The 21,547-nt window shown below is 45.2% G+C and overlaps 1 protein-coding gene across 1 annotated transcript in view; it reads right to left on the minus strand.

The window, feature by feature from the left end:
- LOC142906387 (uncharacterized) overlaps nucleotides 1–21,547 on the minus strand; it is a 95,770-nt gene extending 74,223 nt beyond the window's left edge. Inside the window, exon 1 of the mRNA XM_076054044.1 lies at nucleotides 21,473–21,547. Within this exon, the coding sequence (XP_075910159.1) occupies nucleotides 21,473–21,547 (75 nt within the window). The remainder of the gene's footprint in view (nucleotides 1–21,472) is intronic.

A 21,547-nucleotide genomic window follows, 5' to 3' on the forward strand; every position in this document is an offset into this window, starting at 1 on the left:
CGACATTCTCAAATGGTTTCGAAATTAAGTGTCTTATCAGCAGAATCGTGCAGAGTTTCTGCCGAACATACACAGCATTAGTTCCTAACACACTTTGGCAGAGTTGGTGTCACTGCCTGGGAAAGGAACATTAATGGTGATTTTGTGGAAAGTCAGGTGAAATGGGTGGTTGGTCAGACTGACCAGCACCCTGTGCTGTGTGGATCGCTCGTGGTTCTGGCCACCAATCGCCAAGCAAATTGGTTGCAGAGACTTCCACGTGTAGAGTGACTTCAGTTGTGTGCAACCGAGTTGCGCAACTGCTTGCACCGGCTGTGGCCGTGTGCGGAAAGCTAACTCGGGTCAAACCTGGGTTTCGAAGCGCGGTGTAGCGTTAACCATGACACTACTGCTCCACACAATCACACACACGTGAAGATCGACACCAAATACGTGCTCTGTTGCACCGCACAGCAACTCACACGCACACTGCAGTGTCCAATAACAACACAAATGTATTAATCATGACAACCACCTGCTCTGCCACTCAAAGCAATGTCCATCACATGGCCATCAACGCGACACATATAGTTCATCACGGTCACCCGACCAGCAGGAGTCACGTGTGTGAGCAGTCCGTGAATGTCGCCGGGCTATGGTGATGCAGTGGTGTGGGTTGGACAAGGGGCGGATGATGATGTCTGTCATGGAAATCTGTGGAGCGGCACGGAACAAAAGTGGGACGGGTGGCCCAGTGTGGAGCAGGAGCCGCTCGGCTGGGACGAAGGTGGGGAGGAATCCACTGATCCGGTGGAGGCGTGGGGAGGAGGGCGGGACGCCGCGTGAAGCGCGACTCGTGGGAGTGGTGCCAGGCAGAAGGGGCACCTGGGACTCCGTACGCGGGACCCCGGCCGTTGCACCTGGGCTGGGGGGGGATCCGCTGCCCTGCAGGTGGAGCGAGGCCGGGGGGAAGGTGCTCTCGGTCCGGGTGGATGGGACGAATCAATGCGGATGGAGTTGAGGATTCGAGAGGAGGTTTGCGGAGGCGGGGAGGAAGGCGGCTGTTGCGGGACTTGCGGTAACGCTGCCGTGAAGAATAGGGAGCAAAAGACTCGTGTGCCGGGCCCGGTCTGGTATCACGGTGGCGTGGAAGAACCCAGGGCTCTGGTGGAGGTGAAGGCAGGTGGAAAGCAGGGAGCTCCCAATCCTGGGGTTTAGCTTGATTACTCATGGGTGGAGGTGATGGTGCGAGTGGCGGTGGTGGCGATAGTGGCAGTGGAAGCGATGGCAGAAGTGGAGGTTGAGGCAATGGCAGGAGTGAAGGTGGAGTCGATGTCAGCAGTGGGGGTAGAGTTGATATAAGTGGTGGAGGCAATGGCCTGAGTAGAGATGGAGGCGATGGCAGCAGTGGAGTTGAGGATTCGAGAGGAGGTTTGCGGAGGCGGGGAGGAAGGCGGCTGTTGCGGGACTTGCGGTAACGCTGCCGTGAAGAACAGGGAGCAAAAGACTCGTGTGCCGGGCCCGGTCTGGTATCACGGTGGGGTGGAGGAGCCCAGGGCTCTGGTGGAGGTGGAGGCAGGTGAAAAGCAGGGAGCTCCCAATCCTGGGGGTTAGCTTGATTACTCATGGGTGGAGGTGATGGTGCGAGTGGCGGTGGTGGCGATAGTGGCAGTGGAGGCGATGGCAGAAGTGAAGGTTGAGGCAATGGCAGGAGTGAAGGTGGAGTCGATGTCAGCAGTGGGGGTAGAGTTGATATCAGTGGTGGAGGCAATGGCCTGAGTAGAGATGGAGGCGATTGCCTGAGTAGAGGTGGAGACGATGGCCTGAGTAGAGGTGGAGGCGATGGCCTGAGTAGAGGTAGAGGCGATGGCCTGAGTTGAGGTGGAGACGATGGCATGAGTAGAGGTGGAGGCAATGGCCTGAGTAGAGATGGAGGCGATGGCCTGAGTAGAGGTGGAGGCGATGGCCTGAGTGGAGGTGGAGGCGATGGCCTGAGTTGAGGTGGAGACGATGGCATGAGTGGAGGTAGAGGCGATTGCCTGAGTGGAGGTGGAGGCGATGGCCTGAGTAGAGGTGGAGGCGATGGCCTGAGTGGAGGTGGAGGCGATGGCCTGAGTAGAGGTGGAGGCGATGGCCCGAGTGGAGGTGGAGAAGATGGCCCGAGTGGAGTTGGAGGCGATGGCCTGAGTGGAGGTGGAGGCGATGGAAGCAGTGGAGGTGGAGTTGATATCAGTGGGGGAGGCGATGGCCTGAGTAGAGATGGAGACGATGTCCTGAGTGGAGGTGGAGGCGATGGCCTGAGTAGAGGTGGAGGCGATGGCCTGAGTTGAGGTGGAGACGATGGCATGAGTAGAGGTGGAGGCGATGGCCTGAGTAGAGATGGAGGCGATGGCCTGAGTAGAGGTGGAGGCGATGGCCTGAGTAGAGGTGGAGGCGATGGCCCGAGTGGAGGTAGAGGCGATTGCCTGAGTGGAGGTGGAGGCGATGGCCTGAGTAGAGGTGGAGGCGATGGCCTGAGTGGAGGTGGAGGCGATGGCCTGAGTAGAGGTGGAGGCGATGGCCCGAGTGGAGGTGGAGAAGATGGCCCGAGTGGAGGTGGAGGCGATGGCCTGAGTGGAGGTGGAGGCGATGGAAGCAGTGGAGGTGCAGTTGATATCAGTGGGGGAGGCGATGGCCTGAGTAGAGATGGAGACGATGTCCTGAGTGGAGGTGGAGGCGATGGCCTGAGTAGAGGTGGAGGCGATGGCCTGAGTAGAGGTGGAGGCGATGGCCCGAGTGGAGGTGGAGGCGATGGCCCAAGTGGAGGTGGAGGCGATGGCCCGAGTGGAGGTGGAGGCGATGGAAGCATTGGAGGTGGAGTTGATATCAGTGGGGGAGGCGATGGCCTGAGTAGAGATGGAGGCGATGGCCTGAGTGGAGGTGGAGGCGATGGCAGCGGGGGAGGCGATGGCAGCGGTGGAGGCGATGGCCCGAGTAGAGATGGAGGCAATGGCCCGAGTGGAGGTGGAGGCGATGGCCCCAGTGGGAGCGATGGCCTGAGTGGAGCTGGATTCTTCAGGTGAGGAGCACAGCTCTGCTTGGTGCCGGGGCTGTTTCCCCTCCCCTGCGCCCGCCGCTTTCGTCTCCGCGCCGCGGCCATACGAGCCCAGGGACTCGGTGCTCGGCCGAGACCTCCACCTTTCTTTCTCTGCAACGCCCGGGAAATCTTCCTCCTTCCGGTCCTCATCCTCATTCTCATCGCTCTCTGCAAAAGTTACGAAAAACATCAACGGCGTCATTAGCTGAATCTCCCTGCTCCGTGTCTGTGAGTGCGTTGTGACCCTGGGGACAGACTTGCGAGTTTGTTTTTTACGTTTTTGAGCCAGGAGGCCAGGATTGGGAAAAACTTGGGCCACTTTTCATCCAGGCAACTGGAGAGCAGCACAGACTAAGTCTTACTTACCAAACATTTAAACTAACAACAGCATACTCTTTGGTATCTTTCGGTAAAATCACGTAGATAGAAAAATAACTAATAAAGTGAAACCTTGGATTGCGAGCATAATTCCTTCTGGAAACGTGCTCTTAATCCAAAGCACTCGTATATCAAAGCGAATTTCCCCCATAAGAAATAATGGAAACTCAGATGATTCGTTCCACAAACCAAAAATACCGTATTCATATAAAAAATATTAATACAAAATACCTTTTTATATTTTTATTATTTAATATAAAGTAATCAAATTTATTAATTACATTTAATCGTGGCTGGTGTGAGGGAGACGAGATAGAGGATGGTTATTGTGTAGGACGACTTTCACTTGCAGTACAGTTACTAAAGAACAGTCACTACACATGGACACAAAATAAAAAAATGCTTTACGCACACACGTATTCACAACACTACAGTACTGTAGTAAACAGTATACACGTAGTCACAACACTATAGTACTGTAGTAAACAGTATACACGTGGTCACAACACTATAGTACTATAGTAAACAAGATAGGTTCGCACGGATGTTGACTATACGAGTGAGGCACACCGACTGAGACCGAGCATGGGAGACGATTACCCACAATCCCGCAGTATACACGTGGTCACAACACTATAGTACTATAGTAAACAGTATACACGTGGTCACAACACTATAGTACTGTAGTAAACAGTACATACGTGGTCACAACACTATAGTACTGTAGTAAACAGTATACACGTGGTCACAACACTAGAGTACTATAAAAAATACAGTATACACGTGGTCACAACACTACAGTACTATAGTAAACAGTATACACGTGGTCACAACACTATAGTACTGTAGTAAACAGTACACACTTGGTCACAACACTATAGTACTGTAGTAAAGAGTATACACGTGGTCACAACACTATAGTACTGTAGTAAACAGTATACACGTGGTCACACTATAGTAAACAGTACACACGTGGTCACAACACTATAGTACTGTAGTAAACAGTATACACGTGGTCACAACACTATAGTACTGTAGTAAACATTACACACGTGATCACAACACTATAGTACTGTAGTAAACATTACACACGTGGTCACAACACTATAGTACTGTAGCAAACAGTGTACACGTGGTCACAACACTATAGTACTATAGTAAACAGTACACACGTGGTCACACCACTATAGTACTGTAGTAAACAGTATACACGTGGTCACAACATTATAGTACTATAGTAAACAGTATACACGTGGTCACAACACTATAGTACTATAGTAAACAGTATAGACGTGGTCACAACACTATAGTACTATAGTAAACAGTATACACGTGGTCACAACACTATAGTACTGTAGTAAACAGTATACACGTGGTCCCAACACTATAGTACTATAGTAAACAGTATACACGTGGTCCCAACACTATAGTACTATAGTAAACAGTATACACGTGGTCACAACACTACAGTACTATAGTAAACAGTATACACTTGGTCACAACACTATAGTACTGTAGTAAACAGTATACACGTGGTCACAACACTATAGTACTATAGTAAACAGTATACACGTGGTCACAACACTATAGTACTATAGTAAACAGTATACACGTGGTCACAACACTATAGTACTATAGTAAACAGTATACACGTGGTCACAATACTATAGTACTGTAGTAAACAGTATACACGTGGTCCCAACACTATAGTACTATAGTAAACAGTATACACGTGGTCACAAGACTATAGTACTGTAGTATACAGTATACACGTGGTCACAACACTACAGTACTATAGTAAACAGTATGCACGTGGTCACAACACTATAGTACTGTAGTAAACAGTATAGACGTGGTCACAACACTATAGTACTATAGTAAACAGTATACACATGGTCACAACACTATAGTACTATAGGAAACAGTATACACGTGGTCACAACACTATAGTACTGTAGTAAACAGTATACACGTGGTCCCAACACTATAGTACTATAGTAAACAGTATACACGTGGTCACAAGACTATAGTACTGTAGTATACAGTATACACGTGGTCACAACACTACAGTACTATAGTAAACAGTATGCACGTGGTCACAACACTATAGTACTGTAGTAAACAGTATAGACGTGGTCACAACACTATAGTACTATAGTAAACAGTATACACATGGTCACAACACTATAGTACTATAGTAAACAGTATACACGTGGTCACAACACTATAGTACTGTAGTAAACAGTATACACGTGGTCCCAACACTATAGTACTATAGTAAACAGTATACACGTGGTCACAACACTATATTACTGTAGTATACAGTATACACGTGGTCACAACACTACAGAACTATAGTAAACAGTATGCACGTGGTCACAACACTATAGTACTGTAGTAAACAGTATAGACGTGGTCACAACACTATAGTACTATAGTAAACAGTATACACATGGTCACAACACTATAGTACTATAGTAAACAGTATACACGTGGTCACAACACTATAGTACTGTAGTAAACAGTATACACGTGGTCACAACACTATAGTACTATAGTAAACAGTATACACATGGTCACAACACTATAGTACTATAGGAAACAGTATACACGTGGTCACAACACTATAGTACTGTAGTAAACAGTATACACGTGGTCCCAACACTATAGTAATGTAGTAAACATTACACACGTGGTCACAACACTATAGTACTGTAGTAAACAGTGTACACGTGGTCACAACACTATAGTACTATAGTAAACAGTAAACACGCGGTCACAACACTATAGTACTATAGTAAACAGTATACACGTGGTCACAACACTATAGTACTGTAGTAAACAATATACACGTGGTCACAACACTATAGTACTATAGTAAACAGTATACACGTGGTCACAACACTATAGTACTGTAGTAAACAGTATAGACGTGGTCACAACACTATAGTACTGTAGTAAACAGTATACACGTGGTCACAACACTATAGTACTGTAGTAAACAGTATACACGTGGTCACAACACCATAGTACTGTAGTAAACAGTATACACGTGGTCACAACACTATAGTACTGTAGTAAACAGTATACACGTGGTCACAACACTATAGTACTGTAGTAAACAGTATACACGTGGTCACACTATAGTACTATAGTAAACAGTATACACGTGGTCACAACACTATAGTACTGTAGTAAACAGTATACACGTGGTCACAACACTATAGTACTGTAGTAAACATTACACACGTGATCACAACACTATAGTACTGTAGTAAACATTACACACGTGGTCACAACACTATAGTACTGTAGGAAACAGTGTACACGTGGTCACAACACTATAGTACTATAGTAAACAGTACACACGTGGTCACACCACTATAGAACTGTAGTAAACAGTATACACGTGGTCACAACATTATAGTACTATAGTAAACAGTATACACGTGGTCACAACACTATAGTACTATAGTAAACAGTATAGACGTGGTCACAACACTATAGTACTGTAGTAAACAGTATACACGTGGTCACACTATAGTACTATAGTAAACAGTATACACGTGGTCACAACACTATAGTACTGTAGTAAACAGTATACACGTGGTCACAACACTATAGTACTGTAGTAAACATTACACACGTGATCACAACACTATAGTACTGTAGTAAACATTACACACGTGGTCACAACACTATAGTACTGTAGCAAACAGTGTACACGTGGTCACAACACTATAGTACTATAGTAAACAGTACACACGTGGTCACACCACTATAGAACTGTAGTAAACAGTATACACGTGGTCACAACATTATAGTACTATAGTAAACAGTATACACGTGGTCACAACACTATAGTACTATAGTAAACAGTATAGACGTGGTCACAAAACTATAGTACTATAGTAAACAGTATACACGTGGTCACAACACTACAGTACTATAGTAAACAGTATGCACGTGGTCACAACACTATAGTACTGTAGTAAACAGTATAGACGTGGTCACAACACTATAGTACTATAGTAAACAGTATACACATGGTCACAACACTATAGTACTATAGGAAACAGTATACACGTGGTCACAACACTATAGTACTGTAGTAAACAGTATACACGTGGTCCCAACACTATAGTACTATAGTAAACAGTATACACGTGATCACAACACTATAGTACTGTAGTATACAGTATACACGTGGTCACAACACTACAGTACTATAGTAAACAGTATACACGTGGTCCCAACACTATAGTACTATAGTAAACAGTATACACGTGGTCAAAACACTATAGTACTATAGTAAACAGTATACACGTGGTCACAACACTATAGTACTGTAGTAAACAGTATACACGTGGTCACAACACTATAGTACTGTAGTAAACATTACACACGTGATCACAACACTATAGTACTGTAGTAAACATTACACACGTGGTCACAACACTATAGTACTGTAGCAAACAGTGTACACGTGGTCACAACACTATAGTACTATAGTAAACAGTACACACGTGGTCACACCACTATAGAACTGTAGTAAACAGTATACCCGTGGTCACAACATTATAGTACTATAGTAAACAGTATACACGTGGTCACAACACTATAGTACTATAGTAAACAGTATAGACGTGGTCACAACACTATAGTACTGTAGTAAACAGTATACACGTGGTCACACTATAGTACTATAGTAAACAGTATACACGTGGTCACAACACTATAGTACTGTAGTAAACAGTATACACGTGGTCACAACACTATAGTACTGTAGTAAACATTACACACGTGATCACAACACTATAGTACTGTAGTAAACATTACACACGTGGTCACAACACTATAGTACTGTAGCAAACAGTGTACACGTGGTCACAACACTATAGTACTATAGTAAACAGTACACACGTGGTCACACCACTATAGAACTGTAGTAAACAGTATACACGTGGTCACAACACTATAGTACTGTAGTAAACATTACACACGTGATCACAACACTATAGTACTGTAGTAAACATTACACACGTGGTCACAAAACTATAGTACTATAGTAAACAGTATACACGTGGTCACAACACTATAGTACTATAGTAAACAGTACACACGTGGTCACACCACTATAGTACTGTAGTAAACAGTATACACGTGGTCACAACATTATAGTACTATAGTAAACAGTATACACGTGGTCACAACACTATAGTACTATAGTAAACAGTATACACGTGGTCACAACTCTACAGTACTATAGTAAACAGTATACACTTGGTCTCAACACTATAGTACTGTAGTAAACAGTATACACGTGGTCACAACACTATAGTACCATAGTAAACAGTATACACATGGTCACAACACTATAGTACTATAGGAAACAGTATACACGTGGTCACAACACTATAGTACTGTAGTAAACAGTATACACGTGGTCCCAACACTATAGTACTATAGTAAACAGTATACACGTGGTCACAACACTATAGTACTATAGTAAACAGTATACACGTGGTCACAACACTATAGTACTATAGTAAACAGTATACACGTGGTCACAACACTATAGTACTGTAGTAAACAGTATACACGTGGTCCCAACACTATAGTACTATAGTAAACAGTATACACGTGGTCACAACACTATAGTACTGTAGTATACAGTATACACGTGGTCACAACACTACAGTACTATAGTAAACAGTATGCACGTGGTCACAACACTATAGTACTGTAGTAAACAGTATAGACGTGGTCACAACACTATAGTACTATAGTAAACAGTATACACATGGTCACAACACTATAGTACTATAGGAAACAGTATACACGTGGTCACAACACTATAGTACTGTAGTAAACAGGATACACGTGGTCCCAACACTATAGTACTATAGTAAACAGTATACACGTGGTCACAACACTATAGTACTGTAGTATACAGTATACACGTGGTCACAACACTACAGTACTATAGTAAACAGTATACACGTGGTCCCAACACTATAGTACTATAGTAAACAGTATACACGTGGTCAAAACACTATAGTACTATAGTAAACAGTATACACATGGTCACAACACTATAGTACTATAGTAAACAGTATACACGTGGTCACAACACTATAGTACTGTAGTAAACAGTATATACGTGGTCCCAACACTATAGTACTATAGTAAACAGTATACACGTGGTCACAACACTATAGTACTGTAGTAAACAGTATACACGTGGTCCCAACACTATAGTACTATAGTAAACCGTATACACGTGGTCACAACACTATAGTACTGTAGTAAACAGTATACACGTGGTCCCAACACTATAGTACTATAGTAAACAGTATACACGTGGTCAAAACACTATAGTACTATAGTAAACAGTATACACGTGGTCACAACACTATAGTACTATATTAAACAGTATACACGTGGTCACAACACCATAGTACTGTAGTAAACAGTATACACGTGGTCACAACACAAGCAATCGTCTTCAGGTGAAATAATACAGCAGGCGGACTGCTGAGACAGGAAGAAATGTAGCGAGAGAGCTACTGCAACCAAAGGTTACACTATATACGTTTGTGGTGGGATTTGCAAGTAAATGTAAGATCGCAGAGCAAGCATACCCCGGCTAATCCCTCGGCTACTCCGAGGGGGAGTGGGAGCGGAGGGGCTGCCGTAACGGGCGAGCTAGTGGGGGTGAAATTTACAGAGGGTACAAGCTGATAGAAAGAGGATCAAACTCAGCAAACTTAGAAATGTAATGCAACTCATTGAGTCGGCCAACACAACAAATAATACTTTGCCTGGTTGATCACCGTCCTTCTCTGCTTGTGTGTCTCCCTGTGTGTGGGGAGCGGTGGTGCAGCTGTTAGCGCTACGCTGCGCTATGAACCTGGCGACCCGGGTTCGATTCCCGCTCACGGCCAACACCAGTGACGATTATCTGAACCGGTCCCGGGCCTCCCCTAGGTCGACTCAGCCTCAAATGAGTACCTGGTGCGGTGTGTAAACATCGCCACTAGGGAGACAAAGGCGGTCGGGCGTGGTGCTGGCCACCCACCCCCTCGTGTACTGTTCCGGCCTTCACAGGTGCTCGCTAACAGCACTTGCCCCTACAGTCTGTTCAGGCTATACGGGGGATCTTTGTGTCTCCCTGTCTGTGTTTGGTCTCTCTCTCTCAACTTTAGTTTCACCTGATGACGACTGCTTGAGTTGCAATCGAAACGTCGTATTCTATTATTTTGTTTATTTTTTCTACGTGACTTTACCGAAAGACCATTGAGTAACAACAGTGTTTTTACGAATCACAGCTAAGAGATAAACAACATTATATTTTCTATTAAACATAACATTTTAATAACATGTTAAAAAATACTTTACATCTCATCACTGCTCCTCATACTCAATCCGTGATCAGTGCCGGATTATCCTCGGAACAAAATAATCATTAGCTGTGGGCCCCGCACTTTCAAGCGCCCCGCGCTAAATGATCTCACCCTATAAATCCCCGTTCAGTGATTCTGTACTTGCTCTATTACTATAGTAAAATTACAATTACTTTACTATGCAAGTTAAAAACTTCGTGCTTTATAATTGTGTTTTTTATTTATTCTGGGCACCTTTATAATATAAGCTACAGGACCCGCACGAGCTTAATCCGGCACTGTCCGGGATACTGTTCCAGTGCCCAACCAGGCTGTTGAAGACACCGTGAGTGGAGTTGAGGGGGATCGGTGGAGGTGTGAAGGGGGCGAGTGATGCCGACGGGCTGCGAGGGGGTCATCCGAGAGGGTGCCCAGTGGGGAGATGAAGCAATGAAATCGCTCCACGTGCAGGTGCTGGGTGGATTACTGCACAGCGGCATCGTGGGAGGTGGCGACGGATCGTGGAGGTCTCTACCCACTAGTGGATTGACCATGGCTGATGGTGGTGAGGATGATGGATGTTGCTCACTCACTTGGCGACGTATGAAACGCCAGAGATGCACGGCGATGTGCAGGGTGTTCAGCAGCACGGTGGAGCTGATGGCCTCCTTGCAGCCGCTGTACAGCTGACCTACAGCGTGGAGCAGAGCAGGGAGCGCGCTGTCCACTATGGCCTGGCAGCTGCTGCTCAGCTCACCCATAGCCTGCAGGAGGGCAGGGAGCACGCTGTCCACAATGTCCTCACTGTGGCTACTGAACATCGGTCCCCAGGTGGCGACCCCTGCTGATGCAGAGACGTTCTTCACGAGTCCCGAGTAGTTGATCGTGGTGGTGGTGGTGTTGGAGGCGTTAATGTCCGAACCCCCACGCCGAGATCCTCCGAGGAGCTCCACCATCGGCTGCGTGAGCAGCAGAACCACAGTGAGGACAGCCGTGAAGATCGCCATGGTGGTGGTGGTGGCGAAGGTCTCTGAAGAACTCGAAGTGGAGGAGCAGCGTGGGGTGAGGTGGTTTCCTCTCCAGGAGCCGACTCCACTCTGACCTCTGCCGTGACGTCACCGGGCCATGACGTCACCGTGACGTCAGAGGTTTCCACGGCTCTTACGTCATTATAGCATTTGGAACGTGGCTGTGCAATGGAACATCAACACGTGATGCACTACAACACTGTATTGTTTATAGAATTGTAATACAATACTAATTATTCACATCTGAGACAGAACATCGGCAGAGGAGGGAGCCTCACTCCTCACTTCTCCCAACCAGCTTAAAAGTCGCTACGAATCTTAACAGCGTTCATTGAAGCTCTGTGGATGTGTAGGCCTTACTTTAACATATATTTCTGTGACCAGTCACTAGCAAATCACCCAGTTATTTCAATGCTAAAATCGCCTAGTTATTTCAATGCTAAATTCTCCTGTTTTGATTTGTACTAAGTGCCTCGGTGAATGTGTATGCTCTGACTTCAACGTAACTATTTCTGTAGCAGTTACAAGCGAGTCACTCAGCCATTTCAATGCTAAATTCTATGCTAATCCCATTGTCAAGGGGTGCCTCTGCGGATGTGTATGCCTTAACTTAGCTATTTCAATGCTAAATTCTATGCTAATTCCTTTTAACAATGGGGGCCTCTGCGGATGTGTACGCTTTAACTTTTAACATAGCTATTTCTGTGACCAGTCACAAGCTAATCATTCAGCCATTTCAATGCTAAATTTTATGCTAATTCCTTCGTCAAGGCTCTTTGTTCCTCTCACACAGCTTAAAAGCCGTGATCTGAACGTGGCTCTCTCACTCCAGCGCTGTCCTACCAGACAGTCTCGCCCCCTTCACCTGATGAAGGCCGCTTGTGTTGTGGCCGAAACGTCGTGAGAATATTATTGTGTTATTTTATTTTATAAATTTATTATTTTATTCTCATTCTACGTGACTTTACCGAAAGAACCAAAGAAGATGTAGGTTTTTACTTTAACATAGCCATTTCCGTGACCAGTCACAAGCTAATCCCTCAGCTATTTGCACAAGCTAATCCCTTAGCTATTTCAATGCTAAATTACTAGTTGCCTCTGTGGATGTGTAGGTTTTGACTTTAACATAGCCATTCCTGTGACCAGTCACAAGCTAATCCCTTAGCTATTTCAATGCTAAATTACTAGTTGCCTCTGTGGATGTGTCGGTTTTGACTTTAACATAGCCAATTCCGTGACCAGTCACAAGCTAATCCCTCAGCTATTGATATGTAAACCCCTTTGTCAAGGTGCCTTACTTCTCCCAACCAGCTTAAAAGTCGCTACGAATCTTAACATCGTTAATTGAAGCTCTGTCGTCCCGACAGTACTGTACCTTTCACCTAAAGACGGCCGCTTGCGTTGTGGCCCAAACGTCGTGAGAATTTTATTGTGTTTTTTTATTATTTTATTCTCATTCTACGTGACTTTACCGAAAGAACCAAAGAAAATAAAATAATAAAGATATAAAACAATAAAATTCCCCAAATCAAAATTCATATACTGTTGATTTATTCACTCCATCTCCGCAGTGGACACTGCCGGTTGTGTTCCTTCCTTAGCTCCCATTCCCACGTTAGTCTCGACCACCGGCCGTCATCACTTCAAGTTGTGTGTCCTGCCTCACCCCACCTTTCTAAACTAAAATTACGTCCTTAATTATATGAAGTCATATGAAGTCCAATTGACGTGTCCGTCTTCCAGTATCAGTGTAATTCTTAGGATGTGCATCATCTCTACGCTTCCTTGTGCATTTCTAAACATTGGTTCTATTTTCCGTTTGTGATGCATCTGTTTGAAAAAAAAACGTTCTGCTTAAGGCATATGGCTCAGTTACGTTTCATTATTAAGTTAAGATAACAATAAGCACTTTGTTCTGCCCTGATACACCTCTCTTAATCATTTTCATCCGTCTTCCCCTTCAACAACCGCCCTACGTGTAGATGCACTTCTGTGTTTTCAAGGCTGTGTCCCTGTTCTTTTTGCGTTCAGTTTGTTATTCCCCCGCACCTCCAGTAAAGCATGGTTGGCTGCGTACGGTGCGAAAGAAGTTCACCATGCAAACATACGCTGCGTTGAAAAATGATTCTACTGACTGCAGACCAATCCTGGACAGATTTCTCAATACGAGTGCAATATCGAGGGTACAGATCAATACCAACTGAACACAGATGCTAATTCATGGACGGGTGGCAACTCTAGCCATGCCCATGCAAACATACACAACATCTTGACCATGAATCGCCTATGCGGCAGATTAAATGTCAAGCATTATACATTGAATTTCGATCTACTTTTGTTCGTTTTGATTTATTTTGGCGCAGTTTCAAGTAAGTATTTTTAATAGAATTATTTATTGCCATTTACTGTATAATTGTGATAATAGACCAAGCACTGAGACATTGCCCAGGGTTGGTCTACAATCGAAAAGGTGGCAACCCCATAGCACACCCTCATGTGTTCCAGTGTTAACACATCGTATGTTTGTATCTTGAAATTCTTTCGCACCGTACGTAGCCCACCGCTCCCCCCACCACACACGTGCACAGCAGCTCCAGAGAGCGACTTTTGGGTCAGAGGTAGCCGCATTGTAATGGGGCCGTCCATAAATGAGGGGGGGGGGGTGAGAAATGTGACGTCACATCAAAATGCGCAACTTTAAATAAATATAGACAACACGTTCTACGTAATTAAATAGACTTTTTAATAAATATTTTCTCCTACAACATCAGAGTGCAGCGCCACATTAAATAAGCACCACGATGACAATAGTTTAAAGCGATATGAAGCATGCTTTATTTTGGGGGGGGGGGCACAGCTTTGTACCGTCATATTTGAGGGGGGGCTCTGACTCTTTGTGACGCCGCGTGACGATGGGAGGGGGGGTCAAAAATCGTCTAAAATCGCGTGACGTCATTTATGGACGGCCCCCACAGCGTGAAATAGCGCAACAAACCGAACCCGCGTACAGCGAGGGAAGCCCTGGCTGGTTTATCATTCATTAATCTCCAGTTCAGTCACAAACGAATCTCTTAGAGCCGAAGGCGCGATTCAGTATCACGTTGGCATGCCGTGTCAACCCGTACGGGGTTACCCCGTATTGGTGTACAGGGAGATTGAGTTCTCAGGTCCATACGGCTTACTAGAGCCGTTTCAAAACGGGCAAAACAATGTTTTGTGTTTCTCCCCTTGTGATGGGATTTTGTAGGATGAACGTTGAGATTTGTAAGGGGCACGGGGGTGGCCAATAAGGTCTGAATTGGTCTGTAATAAGAGAGGCAATGGTTAGGGGTTGACAGGTGTGCGTTGGCACTGCGTGCCACGTCGCGTTGTCATACAGCTGACACTCCGATGAGCAATGATTCGGCGACGCACGGTGCCAAAGGGGCCGTCCATAAATGACGTCACGCGACTTCTGACGATTTTTGACCCCACCCCCCCATTGTCACACGGCGTCACAAAAAGTCAGACCCCCCCCTCAAATATGACGTCACAAAGCTCTGGCCCCCCTCCCACCAAATAAAACATGCTTCAAATCGCTTTAAACTATTGTCATTGTAGTGCGTATTTAATGTGGCGCTGCACTCTGATGTTGTAGGAGAAAACATTTATTAAAAAGTATATTTAATTAAGTAGAACGTGTCGTCTATATTTACTTAAAGTTGCGCATTTTGATGTGACGTCACATTTCTCACCCCCCCCCCCCCCTCGTCACACATCGTCACAAATGTCTGATCGCCCCCCCCCCCAGGTGCGTGACGTCATTTATGGACGGCCCCAAAGACGTTCAACATTCGTGCGTATCCGCCGTGATGTGGGGCGAAGTAATATTCTAATCTTATTATCCGCGATGCCTGCAGGATTAGCTTTTTTCTTCTTCGTCTTCCAAAGCAGATTATTAATGAGAATATTGATGGAATTTCCCCCAGTGCATGTTGGCTGGGGAAGGGCTGTTTAAGACCCGCGGTGAACCCGCTCATCTCCACGTATCGGCATGAAATGATAAAATCGCAGATTTTCGGAAGCGCGTTCGTTTCAAGTGGATGCTTGTTGTCAACACCGCCATATTGACAGCACTCGCAATCATCCCATACTCAATTGAAACTCTTCTTAAGTAATTGCTTATTGTGTTTAGTTCCTTGTCCTTATCTCATACCTCCGATTAGCACGGTGGGCTACGTACGGTGCGAAAGAATTTCAAGATACAAACATACGATGTGTTAACACTGGAACACATGAGGGTGTGCTATGGGGTTGCCACCTTTTCGATTGTAGACCAACCCTGGGCAATGTCTCAGTGCTTGGTCTATTATCATAATTATACAGTAAATGACAATACAATAATTGTATAAAAAATACTTACTTGAAACTGCTCCAAAATCAAACAAAACGAACAAAAGTAGATCGGAATTCAATGTAAAATGCTTGACATTTAATCTGCCGCATAGGCGATTCATGGTCAAGATGTTGTGTATGTTTGTATGGGCATGGCTAGAGTTGCCAACCGTCCGAGAAATAGCATCTGTGTTCAGGTCGTATTGATCTGTACCCTCGATATTGCACTCGTATTGAGAAATCTGTCCAGGTTTGGTCTGCTATCAGTAGAATCATTTTTCAACGCAGCGTATGTTTGCATGGTGAACTTCTTTCGCACCGTACGCTGCCAACCATGCTTTAATGGAGGTGCGGGGGAATGACAAACTGAACGCAAAAAGAACAGGGACACAGCCTTGAAAACACAGAAGTGCATTTGCACGTAGGGCGGTTGTTGAAGGGGAAGAGGGATGAAAATGATTAAGAGAGGCGTATCAGGGCAGAGCAAAGTGCTTATTATTATCTTAACTTAATAATGAAACGTAACTGAGCCATATGCCTTAAGCAGAACGTTTTTTTTCAAACAGATGCATCACAAACAGAAAATATAACCAATGTTTAGAAATGCACAAGGAAGCGTAGAGATGATGCACATCCTAAGAACAACACTGATACTGGAAGACGGACACGTCAATTGGACTTCATATGCAAATTAAGGACGTAATTTTAGTTTAGAAAGGTGGGGTGAGGCAGGACACACAACTTGAAGTGATGACGGCCGGTGGTCGAGACTAACGTGGGAATGGGAGCTAAGGAAGGAACACAACCGGCAGTGTCCACTGCGGATATGGAGTGAATAAATCAACAGTATATGAATTTTGATTTGGATAATTTTATTGTTTTATATCTTTATTATTTTATTTTCTTTGGTTCTTTCGGTAAAGTCACGTAGAATGAGAATAAAATAATAAAATGACACGATAAAATTCTCACGACGTTTTGGCCACAACGCAAGCGGCCGTCTTTAGGTGAAAGGTAACTGTCGGGACGACAGAGCTTCAATTAACGATGTTCAGATTCGTAGAGACTTTTAAGCTGGTTGGGATAAGTGAAGCACCTTGACAAAGGGGTTTACATATCAATAGCTGAGGGATTAGCTTGTGACTGGTCACGGAATTGGCTATGTTAAAGTCAAAACCTACACATCCACAGAGGCAACTAGTAATTTAGCATTGAAATAGCTAAGGGATTAGCTTGTGACTGGTCACAGGAATGGCTATGTTAAAGTCAAAACCTACACATCCACAGAGGCAACTAGTAATTTAGCATTGAAATAGCTAAGGGATTGGTTTGTGCAAATAGCTGAGGGATTATCTTTATTATTTTATTGTTTCCCTTCTACGTGACTTTACCGAAAGAACCAAGAATATAGTATATGAATTAGATCATTTATTTATTTTGCTAACTTTACAATTAATCGTACATTTTAATTGTACTAGTTTAATGTCTTCAGGTTTAGTTTCTAATTCTCTAGGATAAAACAAGTTATTTTGTCAAAAAGAATGACGTTAATTGGCGCATACATTGAAAGTGCAATTTTAAATGAACCGTGTCAGTCTTCAAATACTGTTCTGGTTATGCCCACCTTGTTGGTGTCCCTATTGTCTCCTGCACCCACTAACAACGGAGTTATTGTTGGGATGGAGAGAAGCACAGCCAGCAGCCAGCCAGGAAACTCGAGACATAGAATATATTAATAGCAGCATGACTTACACTGCTACAGCAGCGAGGTGGTCATGTAACTATTTACATTCTCTGTGTCGCAAACATTAAATGGCAACTAATCTTTCCGTTGTACGCTTGTCCCCACGATTTGAGGACCAATTCCTTAGCGAAGGATTTACTACCAATTGAAGGATGATACAAGTGAAATGTGAAGTTGTAAGATTGATCTTAGATCATTGCAAGCCAATCCCAGATTCTGAGTGCGGAGTGACTCGGCAGGGCCGACGGCGTGAGCCTGGCACCTTGGGAGTTGTCATGGACAGGGAGCAATGAGGCCGCGTTACCGGTTGTCTTAGTTTTGGGGAATTCTGTGTCCAGAACTCTGGTCCACAGTAACGATGAAACAAACACAATGTAGAAAAAAAGAACAGTTGCAACTCTTGCAGGAAAATGAAAGGTATTTTATTACAAAAAACAAACATCATTTACCATTCACACAAACAGTATAGTATTATAGTAGTTCGAAAATTAGACTGTGGAAAAGTCATATGTAATGATGAAAAATAATTAAAGATAACATTTATCATTATCTTATTGCAATATATGAACGTGTAATGGCAAATTAAAACGATGCGATACAATTTGACACTCCTTTACAGCGATACACTTAATCCAATGAAGTTGAATGTGAACGCTGAAACACGTAAATATTACTGAACATAGCGTGGATAAAAGAAACTGCTCTTTGGTTTTTTCGGTAAAGTCACGTAGAAATAAGAAATAATAAAATACAATTACAGAATAGCATATTCCCTGGCAGTAGCTACGAGCAGATGCCAGGGGCAGCCAGAAGCGTCCAGATTGACGCAGCTGCTCCCAGGGGCTTACATCATCCGCCCAGAATCAAGAGCGTGACTCGTGTCTCAGGCTGCAGTTTGTGACAAGTTCACTACAATAGCATTTAGTTCACCCTGCCAATGTGTAAGTATCAAACCATAACATTACGTATATTTTAAAAATAACCATTGTACAGAATTGATAGTTTTTTATTAATTAAGTTAAATGTAAGGGACATTCGTTGTTTTTGTGTGACTCAGTCTTTCCTGATAAGGCTGATGATGTCATTGTGCTGTGTAAGCGAGAATTTAAGTTTCGGTTTGTATCACCCTTCAAAGTGTAGTAATTTCAGTTAAATATAGAAGAGCACATCACTCTGTTTTACATTCATTATGAGTGCTGAGTGAATTCCATGGCAGTAAACTGCTCACAAACTGCACCCTGAGACACGAGTCACGCTCTAGATTCTGTGCGGATGGAGGAAGCCCCTGGGAGCAGCTGCGTCATTCTGGACGCTTCTGGCTCCCCCTGGCATCTGCTCGTAGCTACTGCCAGGGCTATAAAAGCAGCTCCTGTAGCTGCACTGGCAGAACATCGGCGGAGGAGGGAGCAGCGCTCACAGCTGAAGCGAGCCTCACTGTGAAGCACATCAACAAGCATGGCCCTGAGTGTTTACTTCCCTGCGATGCACGTGATGGAGAGGAGCGTCTGGCCAGGCTGGCCGGTCTGGAACCCCCGCGGTGAAAGTCTCTTCCAGCAGCTGCAGCGAGACATGAGGAGCGAGATCGAGAGGATGGAGAGAATCTTCCGTGGAGTCGATCAGCTCAGCAGCCACACGCGGGCCCCGGGCAGCCACGGAGACGCACTGCTGCAGCAGCCGGCCGTGAGCAGTGGGTTCCAGATTGAAGATCCACAGGAGCAGGGAGGCGGGTTTGTCGCGTCCCTGGACGTGCAGGACTTCTCCCCACAGGACCTGGCCGTGAAGGTGTCTGGAGACAAGCTGGTGGTGGCCGGACGGCGCGAGGTGAAGAGCGGAGAAGTCAGCAGCGGCAGCTACAGCCACAGCTGCCAGGAGTTCCACAGGGAGACGCAGCTGCCCAGGGACGTGGACCCGCAGAGCGTGAGCTGCTGCTTGACTGAAGACGGGAAGCTGAAGTTCAAGGCTCAGCGCCGCGCCCTCCCTGCAGCGGCCGAGAGGGTGGTGGTCATTGAGCAGCCAGCAACAACGACTCCTGGCACGGCCTCTCAGTCCACTGGCACCACTCACGCGTAGAGTGGCGCCTGGAGCATCCATTCCAACAACCTGCTTCATTGATGTTTTGTGTGGTTATTTAGTTAAATCAGTTTCTTCTATCCACGCTATGTTCAGTAATATTTACGTGTTTCAGCGTTTACATTCAACTTCATTGGATTAAGTGTATCGCGGTAAAGGTTTGTCAAATTGTATCGCATCGTTTTAATTTGCCATTACACGTTCATATATTGCAATAAGATAATGATAAATGTTATCTTCAAGTATTTTTCATCATTACACATGACTATTTTCCACAGTCTAATTTTCGAACTACTATAATACTATAGTGTTTGTGTGAATTTTAATGATGTTTGTTTTTTGTAATAAAATGCCTTTCAATTTCCGTATTCGTGTACAGGGAAATTGATTTTTCAGGTCCATACGGCTTACTACAGCCGTTTTATAACGGGCAAACAATGTTTTGTGTTTTTCCCCTTGTGATGGGACTTTGTAGGATGAACGTTGAGATTTGTAAGGGGCACGGGGTGACCAATAAGGTCTGAATTGGTCTGTAATAAGAGAGGCAATGGTTAGGGGTTGACAGGTGTGCGTTGGCACTGCGTGCCACGTCGCGTTGTCATACAGCTGACACTCCGATGAGCAATGATGCGGCGACGCACGGTGCCAATGGGGCCGTCCATAAATGACGTCACGAGATTTCTGACGATTTTTCACCCCCCCCCCCCCCCCCATCGTCACGCGGCGTCACAAAAAGTCAGACCCCCCATCAAATGTGACGTCACAAAGTTTTGCCCACCCCCTAAAAAAAATAAAACATGTTTCAAATCGCTTTAAACTATTGTCATTGTAGTGCGTATTTAACGTGGCGCTGCACTCTGATGTTGTAGGAGAAAACATTTATTAAAAAGTCTATTTAATTAAGTAGAACGTGTCGTCTATATTTATTTAAAGTTGCGCATTTTGAGGTGACGTCACATTTCTCAACCCCCCCCCCCCATCGTCACACATCGTCACAAATGTCTGACCCCCCCCGCCCCCCCCTAGGTGCGTGACGTCATTTATGGACGGCCCCAGTGCAATGTGGCTACCTCTGACCCAAAAGTCGCTCTCTGGAGCTGCTGTGCGCGTGTGTGGTGGGGGGAGCGGTGGCGCAGCAGTTAGCGCACTGCCCTACGAACCCCGACTACACGAGTTCGAATCCCGCTCACGGCCAACAAACACCGGCGATGGCGATTATCTGAACCGGTCCTGGGCCCCCCTTCCCCCTAGGTCGACTCAGCCTCAAATGAGTACCTGGTGTGCGGTGTGTAGTAAACATCGCCACTGGGGGAGACAAAGGCGGCCGGGCGTGGTGTTGGCCAACCACCCCGTCGTGTGCCACAGTGCCGATCTTAATCGGTGCTGCCACTCGCTAACAGCACTTGCCCCAACAGTCTGTATTTGGAACGTCGCCGACTGTGTCCACGTTGTTCACTTCCCGACGTAACATGGCGGAATGTTCATCCACGTCGTTGACTTCCCCACATAACAT

The sequence above is a fragment of the Petromyzon marinus genome, chromosome 64 (genome assembly GCF_048934315.1).
Source record: "Petromyzon marinus isolate PM22_M1 ecotype Great Lakes invasive population chromosome 64, UKy_Petmar_22M1.pri1.0, whole genome shotgun sequence".
Taxonomy (NCBI): Eukaryota; Metazoa; Chordata; class Hyperoartia; order Petromyzontiformes; family Petromyzontidae; genus Petromyzon; species Petromyzon marinus.